Source organism: Giraffa tippelskirchi, chromosome 12 (assembly GCF_054371585.1).
Source record: "Giraffa tippelskirchi isolate mGirTip1 chromosome 12, T2T-mGirTip1v1.2.pri, whole genome shotgun sequence".
Lineage (NCBI taxonomy): Eukaryota > Metazoa > Chordata > Mammalia > Artiodactyla > Giraffidae > Giraffa > Giraffa tippelskirchi.
In genome coordinates this window covers 67,271,312-67,292,053 of record NC_137286.1, presented here as the reverse complement: position 1 = coordinate 67,292,053, position 20,742 = coordinate 67,271,312, and the positions used below count along the sequence as shown (strand labels likewise).

Below are 20,742 nucleotides of genomic sequence, written 5' to 3'. Positions count from 1 at the left end.
ACTCAAGGTGGAAACGCAAACTCCGATGCAACCAAACTTCCCACAAGGTCTCCAAAACCACTCAGGAACAGGGAATTGGAAACTGCAGGGCATGACATGAATGGAGATGGAGACTTGACACCTTACACCGAGTTCACTTCCAGTTATCCCTAGACAAAGTTTCCATGAAAACTTGTCACAAATCTAGAAGAACAATGAGAAGAAACCGGACACGTGCTTTGAGTCTTCACACACAAAACAAAAAGGCAGCCCACAAAACAACCCAGAGAATACAGTGGACTTTGCAAAATCAAAGATATCTACTGTGGGAAAGACCTCATTACAAAAGCAAAAGACAGGTCATACATCGCGAGACGAATGAGTGGAAACACAAAGCTTCTCAAGGATGTGTCTCCAAACAGACAAAGAACACCAACACGACAAGCCTGTGAAAACTAGGGAAAGGTCTGAAGGGACAGCAGACTGAGGAAGACACACACAGAGTATCCCGGATGATGTCCAGCACTGAGGGCCTGAAGAAACAACAGTCTAGTTGCACTCCCTCAGGCCTGTGTGACCCTGGATGAGGCCTCTGTTTCCCGGTGGCTCTGAGAGATGGACAGGGAGGAAGGGGAAGAGAAATCACTTGCATTTCTAATACTCACAGCAAAGTCTTCCAATGAGAAGGGAATTATCACCCCCACTGACAATGCCATTCACTGAAGTGATACCCACGAGTCCATCTAACCCAGAAGGGAAGGAAGGACCTGTTCTCACAAAACGGCGAGAGATGGAAGAAGGAAGATCAAGCCCACACCAACCACTGGAAAGAGAAGCTGTGCTCAGGGCTTGAAAGAATTCCTATTGGGAAAATGATGTCACAGCCCCACAAGGCAATCCACAGCTTCGATGCTATTCCTCCCAAAATGCCAATGCATTTTCGCACCGAACAAAGAATTGCAAAAGGGGTACGGAAACAGAAAAGAGCCTAAATTGTCAATACAATCCGACGAAAAAGCCCCGATACGGACATCCAAGGTTGTGTGAAAGGAAATTAGACGACCAAACTAGGATCCTCAGGAGAGTATCGGAGAAGGCGATGGCGACCCACTCCAGTACTCTTGCCTGGAAAACGCCCTGGACGGAGGAGCCTGGTAGGCTGCAGGCCATGGGGTCGCGCAGAGTCAGACACGACTGAAGTGACTTAGGCGCAGCGGCAGCAGCAGGACAGTATGCTATTGGGAATACAACAACACACACAGATCCAGATCGATGGAATAAAGTTGAGGGTCCAAAAACAAACCCCGGCATCCATGGTCAACTCATCTCTGACACAAAAGGGGAGAATATACAAATGGGAACAAGAAAGCCTCTTCAATAAATGTCCATGGGAAAACCAGACAGCTACATCTGAAGAACGCTATTGGTTTTGATCTCACACCACCTCAATATCGGGGAAAAACCTCACCCTAAAGACTGATGTCATGAGATAGCTAGAAAGAAGCGTAGGTCAAAGGCTCCGCAACATCAGAGTCTCCTTGCCATTTGCTGGGCGGAGGTAGAAATGGGTCTCTTCAAGTAAGGGAAAGAGGAAAACGAAGTACGCCAATGGGTTTCCATCCAATGGAACCTCTTCACAACAGAGAAACTAAGCATTCCGAAATGCAAAAGATAGGAAACGGAACATGAGAGACTCCTTGCAAGTGGTGTATCTGAGAAGGGGTTCATATGGAAAGAGACGAAGAATGCACAGCACTCAGATTCCAAGAAACACCACCACCACCCTTGACCCTTCCCCCATGACCAACTCCGACCTAAAGCCTTTCTCTCCCTCTAACCTATCCCTAAAACATAACCCTCATCTAATCATATACATGTGCATTCCTAGCATCCATCCATCCACACACGAGAGAGAAAGAGGAAGACACAGACTGAATCGAGAAGGGAAAAGAGAGGGACACAGCCAGAGAGAGACACGGAACCAAAGAGAGGAAAGGAGTCGACGGTCCAGACTTTTCATCAATCTGTCTCGAAGGTAGAAGCAATGACAGCGCCCATCCACCCCAGAAGGGGGAAAAGGACGGAAGGTTTGGAGAGGAAAAGACAAGAACGCAGGGAGCCATTAGAAGCTCAGCCACCCGCAGAAGCCGAGCTGGGACACTTGAACAGAATCTCAATGGAAACAGAGGACCAGAAAGTTGGCTACTCTTTTCTATAAGAGAGGGAGACCTTCGAGTCTTCCTTTCGGTCCTCCAACTTGGATGCGGGGTCTCAAAACACTCAGGAGGGGGAGTGCCTTTTCCTGGGTACCACGGCGCATCCAGGCCTCGTTCTGCCCCATTCTGTGCTGTGTCAGCCCTGGATGGAGTCTTTCTTTCTGAAGTCTCAGCGCACAAGCTCCACGTGATATCGGCCCCAGGTGGAAAGGCATGGAGCTGCTCGTAGGCCGACAGACCTAGGAAGCAGATGGGAGAATGACCCCCACTCTGCAGATGGAGAGACTGGGGAAACCCTGAGGGGCATACGCTTGTCCAGGGCCACACCACTTATGAGAAGAAGGAGCCTGGTCTGAGAGCAGCAGGGTCCTCGGTGCTCAGGCCCTGGCTGCACCCAGGCCTCCCCAGGGCTGTGGGCTGGGCTGTGTGGCTGTCACTGTGCCTGCACATGGCCTAAGGGGGGTGGTCGAGCAGTCAGAAACCCAGAGATTCCCTTGGGAAGTTTTGGGGAAGGGACTTCAGCACGAACCCCAGGAAATGATGTCACCTGCCGGCAACAGAACCCAACAGAACCCGCAACCCGGGTATCCAGGCCTCCAGAGCGGAGAGGAGCCCCCAGCCAGATCACTTGCTGCCAGGATGTTCTGCTGTTTGCCCCTGCCCAGAGGCCGGGGCCTCAGGAGAGCTCACAGGCAGTGTGCGTGGGCACCCTGTCGACGTTGGCTCAGGGCACCCCCGAGAGGCCTCTGGCCCTTTGCCCGGAGAAACAGAAAGGTAACACGGGGAGCCCCAGGCCGGGCCAGCCCACCTCTCCCATGCCACCCGGAAACACCGGGTCCTTTGCCTGTGTGTGTGGCTGCGGGTTTCTCGGGGTGTGTCTCCCTCAAGGAAGCCCAGGCGGATGTGGGGTCAGAAGCCTGCGGGCAAGTTGTGTCCACACCCCAGGGGAGAGCAGGCTGGCTGGGATGGGGAGAGTGCGGGCAGCGCCGGCCGCCCAGGCTGGCCTCACACCCTCAGGTGGGTCTCTTTCGTCCCGGGTGGGGATCTGAGCAGACACACGTCTCTGACGCTTCTGGGAAGAGAAGTTCGAGCAGGCAGAAGCAGCGGCTCCACTGGCCAGGCCCAGCTCGGAAAAGTCCCAGCATGGCTGGCTGACGGTCACTGTCGTTGCAGAGCTTCCCACGTGATGAGGCCGAGGACGGGGACACCCCGTCCACCTCCCGGAGGGAGGGGTCGGAGCACCACCCCCCCGCCCCTGAGGCCCAGTGCAGGCTCCAGGTGAGCGTGCCCACGGAGGCATCAGCCCCACCGGGGGCGAAGCGGAGGCGGGGAAGGCCTGCTGCCGAGACACCACACAGGATACACCCGGCGGCCCAGTCTGAGGCTGCCACGGAGCTCAGCACACCCGGCTCCGACCCAGAGTCCCGAGAACCCCAGCCTCTGAGGCAGCAGGAGGACCTGGAGCCCAGCACGCCAGAGCACAGAGGTGAGGACGCTGGGGCTGGTGCACGGGAGTGTGTGGGGAGGGGGTGCTGAGCTACACAGGGACGAGTCCCCGAAAGATGCTGCTGGGCCTGCAGCAAGCGCTGGCCTCACACCCCCACCCCCATCTTGCACACTTCAGTCCCAAAAGACATCCGACCCTGGGTATTCTTTGGGAATCTCTTGGAAGCTTTCTGTCCCGGGATACGCACATGCCAAGGCTGGCCTGTGGGCAAACTTTGCTTCTCCCCCAGCTCTAGCACTGGCCTCCAACTGGAACCAGGCTCCACTTCCCAGACCTGTCCCTACAGAGGTGGTGGCTCCAGCTGCAGGACCCAGGGATCCACCGAGGGCAGATGGAGAACCGAGACTTGCCCTCGCAGAGACACCAGGCCAGCTGGGTTCTGGCCAGCACACCGGGCAGATCGGATCTCCGTGCCTGCAGGACCCCCAGCCCCAGGCACTGATGTCCCACCCCCTCAGCCAGAACCTCCACCTCCACGTGCACCTGTACCTGCTCGGGCTTTGGCAGGAGAACCCGAGGCAGAGGAGGAGTCACCGCCTCGGCAGGGAGAGCCTGCCCTGGCTCCCGCGCAACACCCAGACGCCGACGATGACTCACCCACCCCTGCAGGAAGAACGAGCCCCCGCTCTGGACAGAGACCCAGAGCCCTTGCCGGAAACACCACGTCCAGGGGAGCGGTCGGCTCTGCCGCCTCCATCCCTGTCGGCTCACCGTGGACGCTGTCAACTCGGTCTGCCCCCAGGGGACATGGAGTTCCTTTCCCCTGAACTGCTTTGCATTTGGTTTGTTTCCACCTTTCTGGTGATGTTTTATTTTTTGTATGGTTTCCTGTATTTTTGTTGGTTAAGTTGGGATTAGTAAACTTTTTCATCATTGTTGCAATTTGGGAACACTGTTGTGTAACTGGTGATACTGTGTTACCATCACCACTTTGTGGTTTCAGACCCGTTTGATCTTTATGCCCCATCCCCCAACAAAGCCTGGATTCAAGGCAAGCACGCCCTGTTCATCCCTCCCCCCGATCCTGAACACAATTTCATCTTTTCTTTCTGCATTCCTTCCTATATTCTTGGTGTCCCCAATCAATGACTCTCAGTGAAATGACTGAAGGAGTTTCTTTCGGACTCTCCACCTACTGTAAGACTCCATTGGAGAGTTCTCATTTTTATGTCATTTGAACTAGCCTTTGATAGCTGACAGGATGGTGTACGTCCTTTCAAGATATCATGTGCCAAACGAAGCCCTTTTGGCAAATGCCATCATTATCTCCAGGCAGGCATTGCTGTTTGAAGGGTGACATCTCAGCCAGAAGGCAGAGGCTGAGCTCCTCTTGTTGCACCAGCTCCCAAAAGAAGCCAAGAAAGGGAGCTGGAACAACAAACCACCCCAACGCCCAGGAAAGCGTTCTTCACGACAGAAGGCTAGAAAATGACCCAACAACCTTGTGGCCCAGAACCCCTCTAGAAAAATCACTGTTCCATAAAAAAGAGAAACACGTGGGAAGTTCCAAGGAGAGGCAATGCCCATGGCCAGTGTACTTTAGAGACGGCCTGACCGCTCCGGGGAAGACACGCACCGACGGAACCCCTTGGGAAACAGCAGTGAGAGTCCTCACCGTCGTAAGGGTTTCCTCTGGGGACAACCTGCCCTGGGCACCACATGAGGGAGCAGACCGGCTTCTCTTCCTCTGCCCCCACAGCATTCACTCATGAAGGCAGCTCAGGTGTTCTCATGCCCTGCCTGCCTGCCTGCCTGCCTGGCTCATCCGTGAGCTGTGACCACCTCCAGGGCAGGACTCCACCTTCTCCTCTCTGTGTACCGTGAATCTGCACACAGTGGGCTTTCAGAACCTTAGGAGACTTGAGCCATTCCCACTCGAGCCAGAACCCTCCCCAGGAAGGAAAACGGCTGTGGAGTCATTTTGGCCCCAGCACTGGTTCCGAAAGCCTGGCGGCTCCTACAGCCTCTACGGTGTGAAGAGGGAGGTCCATTTTGACAGAGCTTTCCGGCTGTCAGATCTAAGCTGTTGTTTCACTGTCAGCTGTGTCTCTTCCGTTGCAGCCAGGTGGGCCACGCTGCTCCAAAGGGGCTCACAAGCTGAGTGGCAAGGGAGGTATTGAGAGGACAGGGATGGCTACAACGTGCTGCAAACTGAGTGAGGGTCCCCACAATCCTCAGCAAAGGTCTGTGGTGTGCAAGTGGGGAGTAGAGGGCCCCCAAGTTCCAAAGGAAGGGAGGTACTCGGGAGCTAAAGCCCTTGGCTGCTGTGGTAGCAGCTGCAGATGGCAGCTCGTCCACAGTGCACTTCGAATGAGGTCATATGAGCGGGACTCTGGAAATGGCTCCGAAATCAAGAGAAAGGGGTCAGGGTATGTGGGAATCCGGCGGGGGTGGGGGGGTGGATGAAGGAAGGTGTCCTTCCTCTCTCCAGTGCAATTTGGTTTGGTGAGTCTCAAAGCTACCAGATGGCACTTCCCAAGTCAGGCCCCCGCAGGAATCAGGGTGGGCTGCGTGCCTCGGCCCCTGCCACAGGGACAAGCCACACCAGTGGCCTCCCTGAGCTCCAATGGCCGGATCTGGGGGTTCTGTCTGGGTGCACACCTCCTTGCTCTGGCCAAGTTCCCCCCTTCTCTGAGCACCAGCTTCATCCTCTCGAATGAGGACATCGATTGCTACCTTGGCACGTTACTCTCTTCATCCTGTGAAGACTCATTAGGCTTATCCTACAATTACTAGCTGGCCCGAAGAGATATCTCCTGAATCCAGATTAAGCTGGAGTCTCCCAGGCTCATCTGGCATGTCTTCCCTGAAGTCTGCCAAAACCCACACCCTTGCATTTCCAGGGACTCCCCTTAGCCAGCTGGGCAGAAAACCCAGCATGGTTCAAACAAGCTGACAGACAAGCGGGAGAGGACTCACGGGCAGACGGCCTCCCTCAGGTCTCGGGTGGAGCTCTGGGACCACAGCAGCAGCGGGCCACCTCAGCCCCTGGGCTCAGCAGCGCCCTCATTCTCAGGCCGGCGGCTCTGCCCTGAGGGGAGCAGGAAGGTCACCAACTGCCGCAGGCGGACCTCAAGCCCCTCCCACTGCTGGAGCCTGACCTCCCCTGGCCCCACCCCTTCCCCTACCCCAGCAGGACGAGAGCTCGTCTTCCCCTGGCTTCCAACGTGAGGCCCGGCCCTGGGCCCCGATTGGGCACTGCCCCAGTCCGGAGCCAATCACAGTGGCCAGGGAGGTGGAACGCACCGATTGGCCAGGGCCAGGTCATGTGACCATACTCCCCAGGAAACTCAAATATTACCAAGATTCCCTAACAAACCAATGAACAAAATTATCCAGTAAAGGCAAACCGTACTTTTTAATGAGGCCAATGTCACAGAAAAAAAAAAAAAAATCCTTCACAATGAATTGCTCAAGGAAGCTACTAAATAAGCTTTCAGAAAAGTTAAGACGTTTTTTTTTTTTTTTTAATAGGGTGACGGAGAGCTATACCTTTCCCATCTATGTGAATTTAGGTTTAAACTAGATTTCCCTCGGCTATTATATAAGACAAAAAACCCCACATCACCCCCTTTCACTCCCCCCACCCCCAAAATGTGTTTTAGTCTATTGAATTTTTGTGTCCTCAGTTGTGTCTGACTCACGGCAACTCACGAACTCTACACAGCCAGGCTCTTCCGTCCATGGAATTCAGGGCAATTTTTTCTGTCACAGCAAATGCCCACCCTGGGTGATCCAAAGGCAAGGGCTCAGAGGCTCCTGAGAGACTAACTCCTTTCAGCTGAGCACAGAGCTGGCTCCTCACTGGGATGCCTGTGGCCTGGGGCTCCCAGAGGGGAGAGCAGCACTCGCCCCACCGTGTGGTCACTGCTGGAAGTGCAGGCTGCTCCTCACTCCCCCTTGACAGTGTCCCTGAGGGCAGAACAGTGTGAATCTACTCAAGGTGGAAACGCAAACTCCGATGCAACCAAACTTCCCACAAGGTCTCCAAAACCACTCAGGAACAGGGAATTGGAAACTGCAGGGCATGACATGAATGGAGATGGAGACTTGACACCTTACACCGAGTTCACTTCCAGTTATCCCTAGACAAAGTTTCCATGAAAACTTGTCACAAATCTAGAAGAACAATGAGCAGAAACCGGACACGTGCTTTGAGTCTTCACACACAAAACAAAAAGGCAGCCCACAAAACAACCCAGAGAATACAGTGGACTTTGCAAAATCAAAGATATCTACTGTGGGAAAGACCTCATTACAAAAGCAAAAGACAGGTCATACATCGCGAGACGAATGAGTGGAAACACAAAGCTTCTCAAGGATGTGTCTCCAAACAGACAAAGAACACCAACACGACAAGCCTGTGAAAACTAGGGAAAGGTCTGAAGGGACAGCAGACTGAGGAAGACACACACAGAGTATCCCGGATGATGTCCAGCACTGAGGGCCTGAAGAAACAACAGTCTAGTTGCACTCCCTCAGGCCTGTGTGACCCTGGATGAGGCCTCTGTTTCCCGGTGGCTCTGAGAGATGGACAGGGAGGAAGGGGAAGAGAAATCACTTGCATTTCTAATACTCACAGCAAAGTCTTCCAATGAGAAGGGAATTATCACCCCCACTGACAATGCCATTCACTGAAGTGATACCCACGAGTCCATCTAACCCAGAAGGGAAGGAAGGACCTGTTCTCACAAAACGGCGAGAGATGGAAGAAGGAAGATCAAGCCCACACCAACCACTGGAAAGAGAAGCTGTGCTCAGGGCTTGAAAGAATTCCTATTGGGAAAATGATGTCACAGCCCCACAAGGCAATCCACAGCTTCGATGCTATTCCTCCCAAAATGCCAATGCATTTTCGCACCGAACAAAGAATTGCAAAAGGGGTACGGAAACAGAAAAGAGCCTAAATTGTCAATACAATCCGACGAAAAAGCCCCGATACGGACATCCAAGGTTGTGTGAAAGGAAATTAGACGACCAAACTAGGATCCTCAGGAGAGTATCGGAGAAGGCGATGGCGACCCACTCCAGTACTCTTGCCTGGAAAACGCCCTGGACGGAGGAGCCTGGTAGGCTGCAGGCCATGGGGTCGCGCAGAGTCAGACACGACTGAAGTGACTTAGGCGCAGCGGCAGCAGCAGGACAGTATGCTATTGGGAATACAACAACACACACAGATCCAGATCGATGGAATAAAGTTGAGGGTCCAAAAACAAACCCCGGCATCCATGGTCAACTCATCTCTGACACAAAAGGGGAGAATATACAAATGGGAACAAGAAAGCCTCTTCAATAAATGTCCATGGGAAAACCAGACAGCTACATCTGAAGAACGCTATTGGTTTTGATCTCACACCACCTCAATATCGGGGAAAAACCTCACCCTAAAGACTGATGTCATGAGATAGCTAGAAAGAAGCGTAGGTCAAAGGCTCCTTAACATCAGAGTCTCCTTGCCATTTGCTGGGCGGAGGTAGAAATGGGTCTCTTCAAGTAAGGGAAAGAGGAAAACGAAGTACGCCAATGGGTTTCCATCCAATGGAACCTCTTCACAACAGAGAAACTAAGCATTCCGAAATGCAAAAGATAGGAAACGGAACACGAGAGACTCCTTGCAAGTGGTGTATCTGAGAAGGGGTTCATATGGAAAGAGACGAAGAATGCACAGCACTCAGATTCCAAGAAACACCACCACCACCCTTGACCCTTCCCCCATGACCAACTCCGACCTAAAGCCTTTCTCTCCCTCTAACCTATCCCTAAAACATAACCCTCATCTAATCATATACATGTGCATTCCTAGCATCCATCCATCCACACACGAGAGAGAAAGAGGAAGACACAGACTGAATCGAGAAGGGAAAAGAGAGGGACACAGCCAGAGAGAGACACGGAACCAAAGAGAGGAAAGGAGTCGATGGTCCAGACTTTTCATCAATCTGTCTCGAAGGTAGAAGCAATGACAGCGCCCATCCACCCCAGAAGGGGGAAAAGGACGGAAGGTTTGGAGAGGAAAAGACAAGAACGCAGGGAGCCATTAGAAGCTCAGCCACCCGCAGAAGCCGAGCTGGGACACTTGAACAGAATCTCAATGGAAACAGAGGACCAGAAAGTTGGCTACTCTTTTCTATAAGAGAGGGAGACCTTCGAGTCTTCCTTTCGGTCCTCCAACTTGGATGCGGGGTCTCAAAACACTCAGGAGGGGGAGTGCCTTTTCCTGGGTACCACGGCGCATCCAGGCCTCGTTCTGCCCCATTCTGTGCTGTGTCAGCCCTGGATGGAGTCTTTCTTTCTGAAGTCTCAGCGCACAAGCTCCACGTGATATCGGCCCCAGGTGGAAAGGCATGGAGCTGCTCGTAGGCCGACAGACCTAGGAAGCAGATGGGAGAATGACCCCCACTCTGCAGATGGAGAGACTGGGGAAACCCTGAGGGGCATACGCTTGTCCAGGGCCACACCACTTATGAGAAGAAGGAGCCTGGTCTGAGAGCAGCAGGGTCCTCGGTGCTCAGGCCCTGGCTGCACCCAGGCCTCCCCAGGGCTGTGGGCTGGGCTGTGTGGCTGTCACTGTGCCTGCACATGGCCTAAGGGGGGTGGTCGAGCAGTCAGAAACCCAGAGATTCCCTTGGGAAGTTTTGGGGAAGGGACTTCAGCACGAACCCCAGGAAATGATGTCACCTGCCGGCAACAGAACCCAACAGAACCCGCAACCCGGGTATCCAGGCCTCCAGAGCGGAGAGGAGCCCCCAGCCAGATCACTTGCTGCCAGGATGTTCTGCTGTTTGCCCCTGCCCAGAGGCCGGGGCCTCAGGAGAGCTCACAGGCAGTGTGCGTGGGCACCCTGTCGACGTTGGCTCAGGGCACCCCCGAGAGGCCTCTGGCCCTTTGCCCGGAGAAACAGAAAGGTAACACGGGGAGCCCCAGGCCGGGCCAGCCCACCTCTCCCATGCCACCCGGAAACACCGGGTCCTTTGCCTGTGTGTGTGGCTGCGGGTTTCTCGGGGTGTGTCTCCCTCAAGGAAGCCCAGGCGGATGTGGGGTCAGAAGCCTGCGGGCAAGTTGTGTCCACACCCCAGGGGAGAGCAGGCTGGCTGGGATGGGGAGAGTGCGGGCAGCGCCGGCCGCCCAGGCTGGCCTCACACCCTCAGGTGGGTCTCTTTCCTCCCGGGTGGGGATCTGAGCAGACACACGTCTCTGACCCTTCTGGGAAGAGAAGTTCGAGCAGGCAGAAGCAGCGGCTCCACTGGCCAGGCCCAGCTCGGAAAAGTCCCAGCATGGCTGGCTGACGGTCACTGTCGTTGCAGAGCTTCCCACGTGATGAGGCCGAGGACGGGGACACCCCGTCCACCTCCCGGAGGGAGGGGTCGGAGCACCACCCCCCCGCCCCTGAGGCCCAGTGCAGGCTCCAGGTGAGCGTGCCCACGGAGGCATCAGCCCCACCGGGGGCGAAGCGGAGGCGGGGAAGGCCTGCTGCCGAGACACCACACAGGATACACCCGGCGGCCCAGTCTGAGGCTGCCACGGAGCTCAGCACACCCGGCTCCGACCCAGAGTCCCGAGAACCCCAGCCTCTGAGGCAGCAGGAGGACCTGGAGCCCAGCACGCCAGAGCACAGAGGTGAGGACGCTGGGGCTGGTGCACGGGAGTGTGTGGGGAGGGGGTGCTGAGCTACACAGGGACGAGTCCCCGAAAGATGCTGCTGGGCCTGCAGCAAGCGCTGGCCTCACACCCCCACCCCCATCTTGCACACTTCAGTCCCAAAAGACATCCGACCCTGGGTATTCTTTGGGAATCTCTTGGAAGCTTTCTGTCCCGGGATACGCACATGCCAAGGCTGGCCTGTGGGCAAACTTTGCTTCTCCCCCAGCTCTAGCACTGGCCTCCAACTGGAACCAGGCTCCACTTCCCAGACCTGTCCCTACAGAGGTGGTGGCTCCAGGTGCAGGACCCAGGGATCCACCGAGGGCAGATGGAGAACCGAGACTTGCCCTCGCAGAGACACCAGGCCAGCTGGGTTCTGGCCAGCACACCGGGCAGATCGGATCTCCGTGCCTGCAGGACCCCCAGCCCCAGGCACTGATGTCCCACCCCCTCAGCCAGAACCTCCACCTCCACGTGCACCTGTACCTGCTCGGGCTTTGGCAGGAGAACCCGAGGCAGAGGAGGAGTCACCGCCTCGGCAGGGAGAGCCTGCCCTGGCTCCCGCGCAACACCCAGACGCCGACGATGACTCACCCACCCCTGCAGGAAGAACGAGCCCCCGCTCTGGACAGAGACCCAGAGCCCTTGCCGGAAACACCACGTCCAGGGGAGCGGTCGGCTCTGCCGCCTCCATCCCTGTCGGCTCACCGTGGACGCTGTCAACTCGGTCTGCCCCCAGGGGACATGGAGTTCCTTTCCCCTGAACTGCTTTGCATTTGGTTTGTTTCCACCTTTCTGGTGATGTTTTATTTTTTGTATGGTTTCCTGTATTTTTGTTGGTTAAGTTGGGATTAGTAAACTTTTTCATCATTGTTGCAATTTGGGAACACTGTTGTGTAACTGGTGATACTGTGTTACCATCACCACTTTGTGGTTTCAGACCCGTTTGATCTTTATGCCCCATCCCCCAACAAAGCCTGGATTCAAGGCAAGCACGCCCTGTTCATCCCTCCCCCCGATCCTGAACACAATTTCATCTTTTCTTTCTGCATTCCTTCCTATATTCTTGGTGTCCCCAATCAATGACTCTCAGTGAAATGACTGAAGGAGTTTCTTTCGGACTCTCCACCTACTGTAAGACTCCATTGGAGAGTTCTCATTTTTATGTCATTTGAACTAGCCTTTGATAGCTGACAGGATGGTGTACGTCCTTTCAAGATATCATGTGCCAAACGAAGCCCTTTTGGCAAATGCCATCATTATCTCCAGGCAGGCATTGCTGTTTGAAGGGTGACATCTCAGCCAGAAGGCAGAGGCTGAGCTCCTCTTGTTGCACCAGCTCCCAAAAGAAGCCAAGAAAGGGAGCTGGAACAACAAACCACCCCAACGCCCAGGAAAGCGTTCTTCACGACAGAAGGCTAGAAAATGACCCAACAACCTTGTGGCCCAGAACCCCTCTAGAAAAATCACTGTTCCATAAAAAAGAGAAACACGTGGGAAGTTCCAAGGAGAGGCAATGCCCATGGCCAGTGTACTTTAGAGACGGCCTGACCGCTCCGGGGAAGACACGCACCGACGGAACCCCTTGGGAAACAGCAGTGAGAGTCCTCACCGTCGTAAGGGTTTCCTCTGGGGACAACCTGCCCTGGGCACCACATGAGGGAGCAGACCGGCTTCTCTTCCTCTGCCCCCACAGCATTCACTCATGAAGGCAGCTCAGGTGTTCTCATGCCCTGCCTGCCTGCCTGCCTGCCTGGCTCATCCGTGAGCTGTGACCACCTCCAGGGCAGGACTCCACCTTCTCCTCTCTGTGTACCGTGAATCTGCACACAGTGGGCTTTCAGAACCTTAGGAGACTTGAGCCATTCCCACTCGAGCCAGAACCCTCCCCAGGAAGGAAAACGGCTGTGGAGTCATTTTGGCCCCAGCACTGGTTCCGAAAGCCTGGCGGCTCCTACAGCCTCTACGGTGTGAAGAGGGAGGCCCCTTTTGACAGAGCTTTCCGGCTGTCAGATCTAAGCTGTTGTTTCACTGTCAGCTGTGTCTCTTCCGTTGCAGCCAGGTGGGCCACGCTGCTCCAAAGGGGCTCACAAGCTGAGTGGCAAGGGAGGTATTGAGAGGACAGGGATGGCTACAACGTGCTGCAAACTGAGTGAGGGTCCCCACAATCCTCAGCAAAGGTCTGTGGTGTGCAAGTGGGGAGTAGAGGGCCCCCAAGTTCCAAAGGAAGGGAGGTACTCGGGAGCTAAAGCCCTTGGCTGCTGTGGTAGCAGCTGCAGATGGCAGCTCGTCCACAGTGCACTTCGAATGAGGTCATATGAGCGGGACTCTGGAAATGGCTCCGAAATCAAGAGAAAGGGGTCAGGGTATGTGGGAATCCGGCGGGGGTGGGGGGTGGATGAAGGAAGGTGTCCTTCCTCTCTCCAGTCTCCAGTGCAATTTGGTTTGGTGAGTCTCAAAGCTACCAGATGGCACTTCCCAAGTCAGGCCCCCGCAGGAATCAGGGTGGGCTGCGTGCCTCGGCCCCTGCCACAGGGACAAGCCACACCAGTGGCCTCCCTGAGCTCCAATGGCCGGATCTGGGGGTTCTGTCTGGGTGCACACCTCCTTGCTCTGGCCAAGTTCCCCCCTTCTCTGAGCACCAGCTTCATCCTCTCGAATGAGGACATCGATTGCTACCTTGGCACGTTACTCTCTTCATCCTGTGAAGACTCATTAGGCTTATCCTACAATTACTAGCTGGCCCGAAGAGATATCTCCTGAATCCAGATTAAGCTGGAGTCTCCCAGGCTCATCTGGCATGTCTTCCCTGAAGTCTGCCAAAACCCACACCCTTGCATTTCCAGGGACTCCCCTTAGCCAGCTGGGCAGAAAACCCAGCATGGTTCAAACAAGCTGACAGACAAGCGGGAGAGGACTCACGGGCAGACGGCCTCCCTCAGGTCTCGGGTGGAGCTCTGGGACCACAGCAGCAGCGGGCCACCTCAGCCCCTGGGCTCAGCAGCGCCCTCATTCTCAGGCCGGCGGCTCTGCCCTGAGGGGAGCAGGAAGGTCACCAACTGCCGCAGGCGGACCTCAAGCCCCTCCCACTGCTGGAGCCTGACCTCCCCCGGCCCCACCCCTTCCCCTACCCCAGCAGGACGAGAGCTCGTCTTCCCCTGGCTTCCAACGTGAGGCCCGGCCCTGGGCCCCGATTGGGCACTGCCCCAGTCCGGAGCCAATCACAGTGGCCAGGGAGGTGGAACGCACCGATTGGCCAGGGCCAGGTCATGTGACCATACTCCCCAGGAAACTCAAATATTACCAAGATTCCCTAACAAACCAATGAACAAAATTATCCAGTAAAGGCAAACCGTACTTTTTAATGAGGCCAATGTCACAGAAAAAAAAAAAAAATCCTTCACAATGAACTGCTCAAGGAAGCTACTAAATAAGCTTTCAGAAAAGTTAAGACTTTTTTTTTTTTTTTTAATAGGGTGACGGAGAGCTATACCTTTCCCATCTATGTGAATTTAGGTTTAAACTAGATTTCCCTCGGCTATTATATAAGACAAAAAACCCCACATCACCCCCTTTCACTCCCCCCACCCCCAAAAAGTGTTTTAGTCTATTGAATTTTTGTGTCCTCAGTTGTGTCTGATTCACGGCAACTCACGAACTCCACACAGCCAGGCTCTTCCGTCCATGGAATTCAGGGCAATTTTTTCTGTCACAGCAAATGCCCACCCTGGGTGATCCAAAGGCAAGGGCTCAGAGGCTCCTGAGAGACTAACTCCTTTCAGCTGAGCACAGAGCTGGCTCCTCACTGGGATGCCTGTGGCCTGGGGCTCCCAGAGGGGAGAGCAGCACTCGCCCCACCGTGTGGTCACTGCTGGAAGTGCAGGCTGCTCCTCACTCCCCCTTGACAGTGTCCCTGAGGGCAGAACAGTGTGAATCTACTCAAGGTGGAAACGCAAACTCCGATGCAACCAAACTTCCCACAAGGTCTCCAAAACCACTCAGGAACAGGGAATTGGAAACTGCAGGGCATGACATGAATGGAGATGGAGACTTGACACCTTACACCGAGTTCACTTCCAGTTATCCCTAGACAAAGTTTCCATGAAAACTTGTCACAAATCTAGAAGAACAATGAGCAGAAACCGGACACGTGCTTTGAGTCTTCACACACAAAACAAAAAGGCAGCCCACAAAACAACCCAGAGAATACAGTGGACTTTGCAAAATCAAAGATATCTACTGTGGGAAAGACCTCATTACAAAAGCAAAAGACAGGTCATACATCGCGAGACGAATGAGTGGAAACACAAAGCTTCTCAAGGATGTGTCTCCAAACAGACAAAGAACACCAACACGACAAGCCTGTGAAAACTAGGGAAAGGTCTGAAGGGACAGCAGACTGAGGAAGACACACACAGAGTATCCCGGATGATGTCCAGCACTGAGGGCCTGAAGAAACAACAGTCTAGTTGCACTCCCTCAGGCCTGTGTGACCCTGGATGAGGCCTCTGTTTCCCGGTGGCTCTGAGAGATGGACAGGGAGGAAGGGGAAGAGAAATCACTTGCATTTCTAATACTCACAGCAAAGTCTTCCAATGAGAAGGGAATTATCACCCCCACTGACAATGCCATTCACTGAAGTGATACCCACGAGTCCATCTAACCCAGAAGGGAAGGAAGGACCTGTTCTCACAAAACGGCGAGAGATGGAAGAAGGAAGATCAAGCCCACACCAACCACTGGAAAGAGAAGCTGTGCTCAGGGCTTGAAAGAATTCCTATTGGGAAAATGATGTCACAGCCCCACAAGGCAATCCACAGCTTCGATGCTATTCCTCCCAAAATGCCAATGCATTTTCGCACCGAACAAAGAATTGCAAAAGGGGTACGGAAACAGAAAAGAGCCTAAATTGTCAATACAATCCGACGAAAAAGCCCCGATACGGACATCCAAGGTTGTGTGAAAGGAAATTAGACGACCAAACTAGGATCCTCAGGAGAGTATCGGAGAAGGCGATGGCGACCCACTCCAGTACTCTTGCCTGGAAAACGCCCTGGACGGAGGAGCCTGGTAGGCTGCAGGCCATGGGGTCGCGCAGAGTCAGACACGACTGAAGTGACTTAGGCGCAGCGGCAGCAGCAGGACAGTATGCTATTGGGAATACAACAACACACACAGATCCAGATCGATGGAATAAAGTTGAGGGTCCAAAAACAAACCCCGGCATCCATGGTCAACTCATCTCTGACACAAAAGGGGAGAATATACAAATGGGAACAAGAAAGCCTCTTCAATAAATGTCCATGGGAAAACCAGACAGCTACATCTGAAGAACGCTATTGGTTTTGATCTCACACCACCTCAATATCGGGGAAAAACCTCACCCTAAAGACTGATGTCATGAGATAGCTAGAAAGAAGCGTAGGTCAAAGGCTCCGCAACATCAGAGTCTCCTTGCCATTTGCTGGGCGGAGGTAGAAATGGGTCTCTTCAAGTAAGGGAAAGAGGAAAACGAAGTACGCCAATGGGTTTCCATCCAATGGAACCTCTTCACAACAGAGAAACTAAGCATTCCGAAATGCAAAAGATAGGAAACGGAACATGAGAGACTCCTTGCAAGTGGTGTATCTGAGAAGGGGTTCATATGGAAAGAGACGAAGAATGCACAGCACTCAGATTCCAAGAAACACCACCACCACCCTTGACCCTTCCCCCATGACCAACTCCGACCTAAAGCCTTTCTCTCCCTCTAACCTATCCCTAAAACATAACCCTCATCTAATCATATACATGTGCATTCCTAGCATCCATCCATCCACACACGAGAGAGAAAGAGGAAGACACAGACTGAATCGAGAAGGGAAAAGAGAGGGACACAGCCAGAGAGAGACACGGAACCAAAGAGAGGAAAGGAGTCGACGGTCCAGACTTTTCATCAATCTGTCTCGAAGGTAGAAGCAATGACAGCGCCCATCCACCCCAGAAGGGGGAAAAGGACGGAAGGTTTGGAGAGGAAAAGACAAGAACGCAGGGAGCCATTAGAAGCTCAGCCACCCGCAGAAGCCGAGCTGGGACACTTGAACAGAATCTCAATGGAAACAGAGGACCAGAAAGTTGGCTACTCTTTTCTATAAGAGAGGGAGACCTTCGAGTCTTCCTTTCGGTCCTCCAACTTGGATGCGGGGTCTCAAAACACTCAGGAGGGGGAGTGCCTTTTCCTGGGTACCACGGCGCATCCAGGCCTCGTTCTGCCCCATTCTGTGCTGTGTCAGCCCTGGATGGAGTCTTTCTTTCTGAAGTCTCAGCGCACAAGCTCCACGTGATATCGGCCCCAGGTGGAAAGGCATGGAGCTGCTCGTAGGCCGACAGACCTAGGAAGCAGATGGGAGAATGACCCCCACTCTGCAGATGGAGAGACTGGGGAAACCCTGAGGGGCATACGCTTGTCCAGGGCCACACCACTTATGAGAAGAAGGAGCCTGGTCTGAGAGCAGCAGGGTCCTCGGTGCTCAGGCCCTGGCTGCACCCAGGCCTCCCCAGGGCTGTGGGCTGGGCTGTGTGGCTGTCACTGTGCCTGCACATGGCCTAAGGGGGGTGGTCGAGCAGTCAGAAACCCAGAGATTCCCTTGGGAAGTTTTGGGGAAGGGACTTCAGCACGAACCCCAGGAAATGATGTCACCTGCCGGCAACAGAACCCAACAGAACCCGCAACCCGGGTATCCAGGCCTCCAGAGCGGAGAGGAGCCCCCAGCCAGATCACTTGCTGCCAGGATGTTCTGCTGTTTGCCCCTGCCCAGAGGCCGGGGCCTCAGGAGAGCTCACAGGCAGTGTGCGTGGGCACCCTGTCGACGTTGGCTCAGGGCACCCCCGAGAGGCCTCTGGCCCTTTGCCCGGAGAAACAGAAAGGTAACACGCGGAGCCCCAGGCCGGGCCAGCCCACCTCTCCCATGCCACCCGGAAACACCAGGTCCTTTGCCTGTGTGTGTGGATGCGGGTTTCTCGGGGTGTGTCTCCCTCAAGGAAGCCCAGGCGGATGTGGGGTCAGAAGCCTGCGGGCAAGTTGTGTCCACACCCCAGGGGAGAGCAGGCTGGCTGGGATGGGGAGAGTGCGGGCAGCGCCGGCCGCCCAGGCTGGCCTCACACCCTCAGGTGGGTCTCTTTCCTCCCGGGTGGGGATCTGAGCAGACACACGTCTCTGACCCTTCTGGGAAGAGAAGTTCGAGCAGGCAGAAGCAGCGGCTCCACTGGCCAGGCCCAGCTCGGAAAAGTCCCAGCATGGCTGGCTGACGGTCACTGTCGTTGCAGAGCTTCCCACGTGATGAGGCCGAGGACGGGGACACCCCGTCCACCTCCCGGAGGGAGGGGTCGGAGCACCACCCCCCCGCCCCTGAGGCCCAGTGCAGGCTCCAGGTGAGCGTGCCCACGGAGGCATCAGCCCCACCGGGGGCGAAGCGGAGGCGGGGAAGGCCTGCTGCCGAGACACCACACAGGATACACCCGGCGGCCCAGTCTGAGGCTGCCACGGAGCTCAGCACACCCGGCTCCGACCCAGAGTCCCGAGAACCCCAGCCTCTGAGGCAGCAGGAGGACCTGGAGCCCAGCACGCCAGAGCACAGAGGTGAGGACGCTGGGGCTGGTGCATGGGAGTGTGTGGGGAGGGGGTGCTGAGCTACACAGGGACGAGTCCCCGAAAGATGCTGCTGGGCCTGCAGCAAGCGCTGGCCTCACACCCCCACCCCCATCTTGCACACTTCAGTCCCAAAAGACATCCGACCCTGGGTATTCTTTGGGAATCTCTTGGAAGCTTTCTGTCCCGGGATACGCACATGCCAAGGCTGGCCTGTGGGCAAACTTTGCTTCTCCCCCAGCTCTAGCACTGGCCTCCAACTGGAACCAGGCTCCACTTCCCAGACCTGTCCCTACAGAGGTGGTGGCTCCAGGTGCAGGACCCAGGGATCCACCGAGGGCAGATGGAGAACCGAGACTTGCCCTCGCAGAGACACCAGGCCAGCTGGGTTCTGGCCAGCACACCGGGCAGATCGGATCTCCGTGCCTGCAGGACCCCCAGCCCCAGGCACTGATGTCCCACCCCCTCAGCCAGAACCTCCACCTCCACGTGCACCTGTACCTGCTCGGGCTTTGGCAGGAGAACCCGAGGCAGAGGAGGAGTCACCGCCTCGGCAGGGAGAGCCTGCCCTGGCTCCCGCGCAACACCCAGACGCCGACGATGACTCACCCACCCCTGCAGGAAGAACGAGCCCCCGCTCTGGACAGAGACCCAGAGCCCTTGCCGGAAACACCACGTCCAGGGGAGCGGTCGGCTCTGCCGCCTCCATCCCTGTCGGCTCACCGTGGACGCTGTCAACTCGGTCTGCCCCCAGGGGACATGGAGTTCCTTTCCCCTGAACTGCTTTGCATTTGGTTTGTTTCCACCTTTCTGGTGATGTTTTATTTTTTGTATGGTTTCCTGTATTTTTGTTGGTTAAGTTGGGATTAGTAAACTTTTTCATCATTGTTGCAATTTGGGAACACTGTTGTGTAACTGGTGATACTGTGTTACCATCACCACTTTGTGGTTTCAGACCCGTTTGATCTTTATGCCCCATCCCCCAACAAAGCCTGGATTCAAGGCAAGCACGCCCTGTTCATCCCTCCCCCCGATCCTGAACACAATTTCATCTTTTCTTTCTGCATTCCTTCCTATATTCTTGGTGTCCCCAATCAATGACTCTCAGTGAAATGACTGAAGGAGTTTCTTTCGGACTCTCCACCTACTGTAAGACTCCATTGGAGAGTTCTCATTTTTATGTCATTTGAACTAGCCTTTGATAGCTGACAGGACGGTGTACGTCCTTTCAAGATATCATGTGCCAAACGAAGCCCTTTTGGCAAATGCCATCATTATCTCCAGGCAGGCATTGCTGTTTGAAGGGTGACATCTCAGCCAGAAGGCAGAGGCTGAGCTCCTCTTGTTGCACCAGCTCCCAAAAGAAGCCAAGAAAGGGAGCTGGAACAACAAACCACCCCAACGCCCAGGAAAGCGTTCTTCACGACAGAAGGCTAGAAAATGACCCAACAACCTTGTGGCCCAGAACCCCTCTAGAAAAATCACTGTTCCATAAAAAAGAGAAACACGTGGGAAGTTCCAAGGAGAGGCAATGCCCATGGCCAGTGTACTTTAGAGACGGCCTGACCGCTCCGGGGAAGACACGCACCGACGGAACCCCTTGGGAAACAGCAGTGAGAGTCCTCACCGTCGTAAGGGTTTCCTCTGGGGACAACCTGCCCTGGGCACCACATGAGGGAGCAGACCGGCTTCTCTTCCTCTGCCCCCACAGCATTCACTCATGAAGGCAGCTCAGGTGTTCTCATGCCCTGCCTGCCTGCCTGCCTGCCTGG

At 54.9% G+C, this 20,742-nt stretch overlaps 1 protein-coding gene across 1 annotated transcript; it reads left to right on the top strand.

The window, feature by feature from the left end:
• Positions 1–18,079: 18,079 nt before the first annotated feature.
• LOC145529981 (uncharacterized) lies at positions 18,080–19,874 on the top strand. The gene is made up of 3 exons (XM_081550758.1): positions 18,080–18,249; positions 18,649–18,961; positions 19,212–19,874. The coding sequence occupies exons 1-3, from the start codon at positions 18,115–18,117 to the stop codon at positions 19,838–19,840; spliced, it is 1,077 nt and encodes a 358-aa protein (XP_081406884.1). The 5' UTR covers positions 18,080–18,114; the 3' UTR covers positions 19,841–19,874.
• The last annotated feature ends 868 nt before the right edge of the window (positions 19,875–20,742 follow it).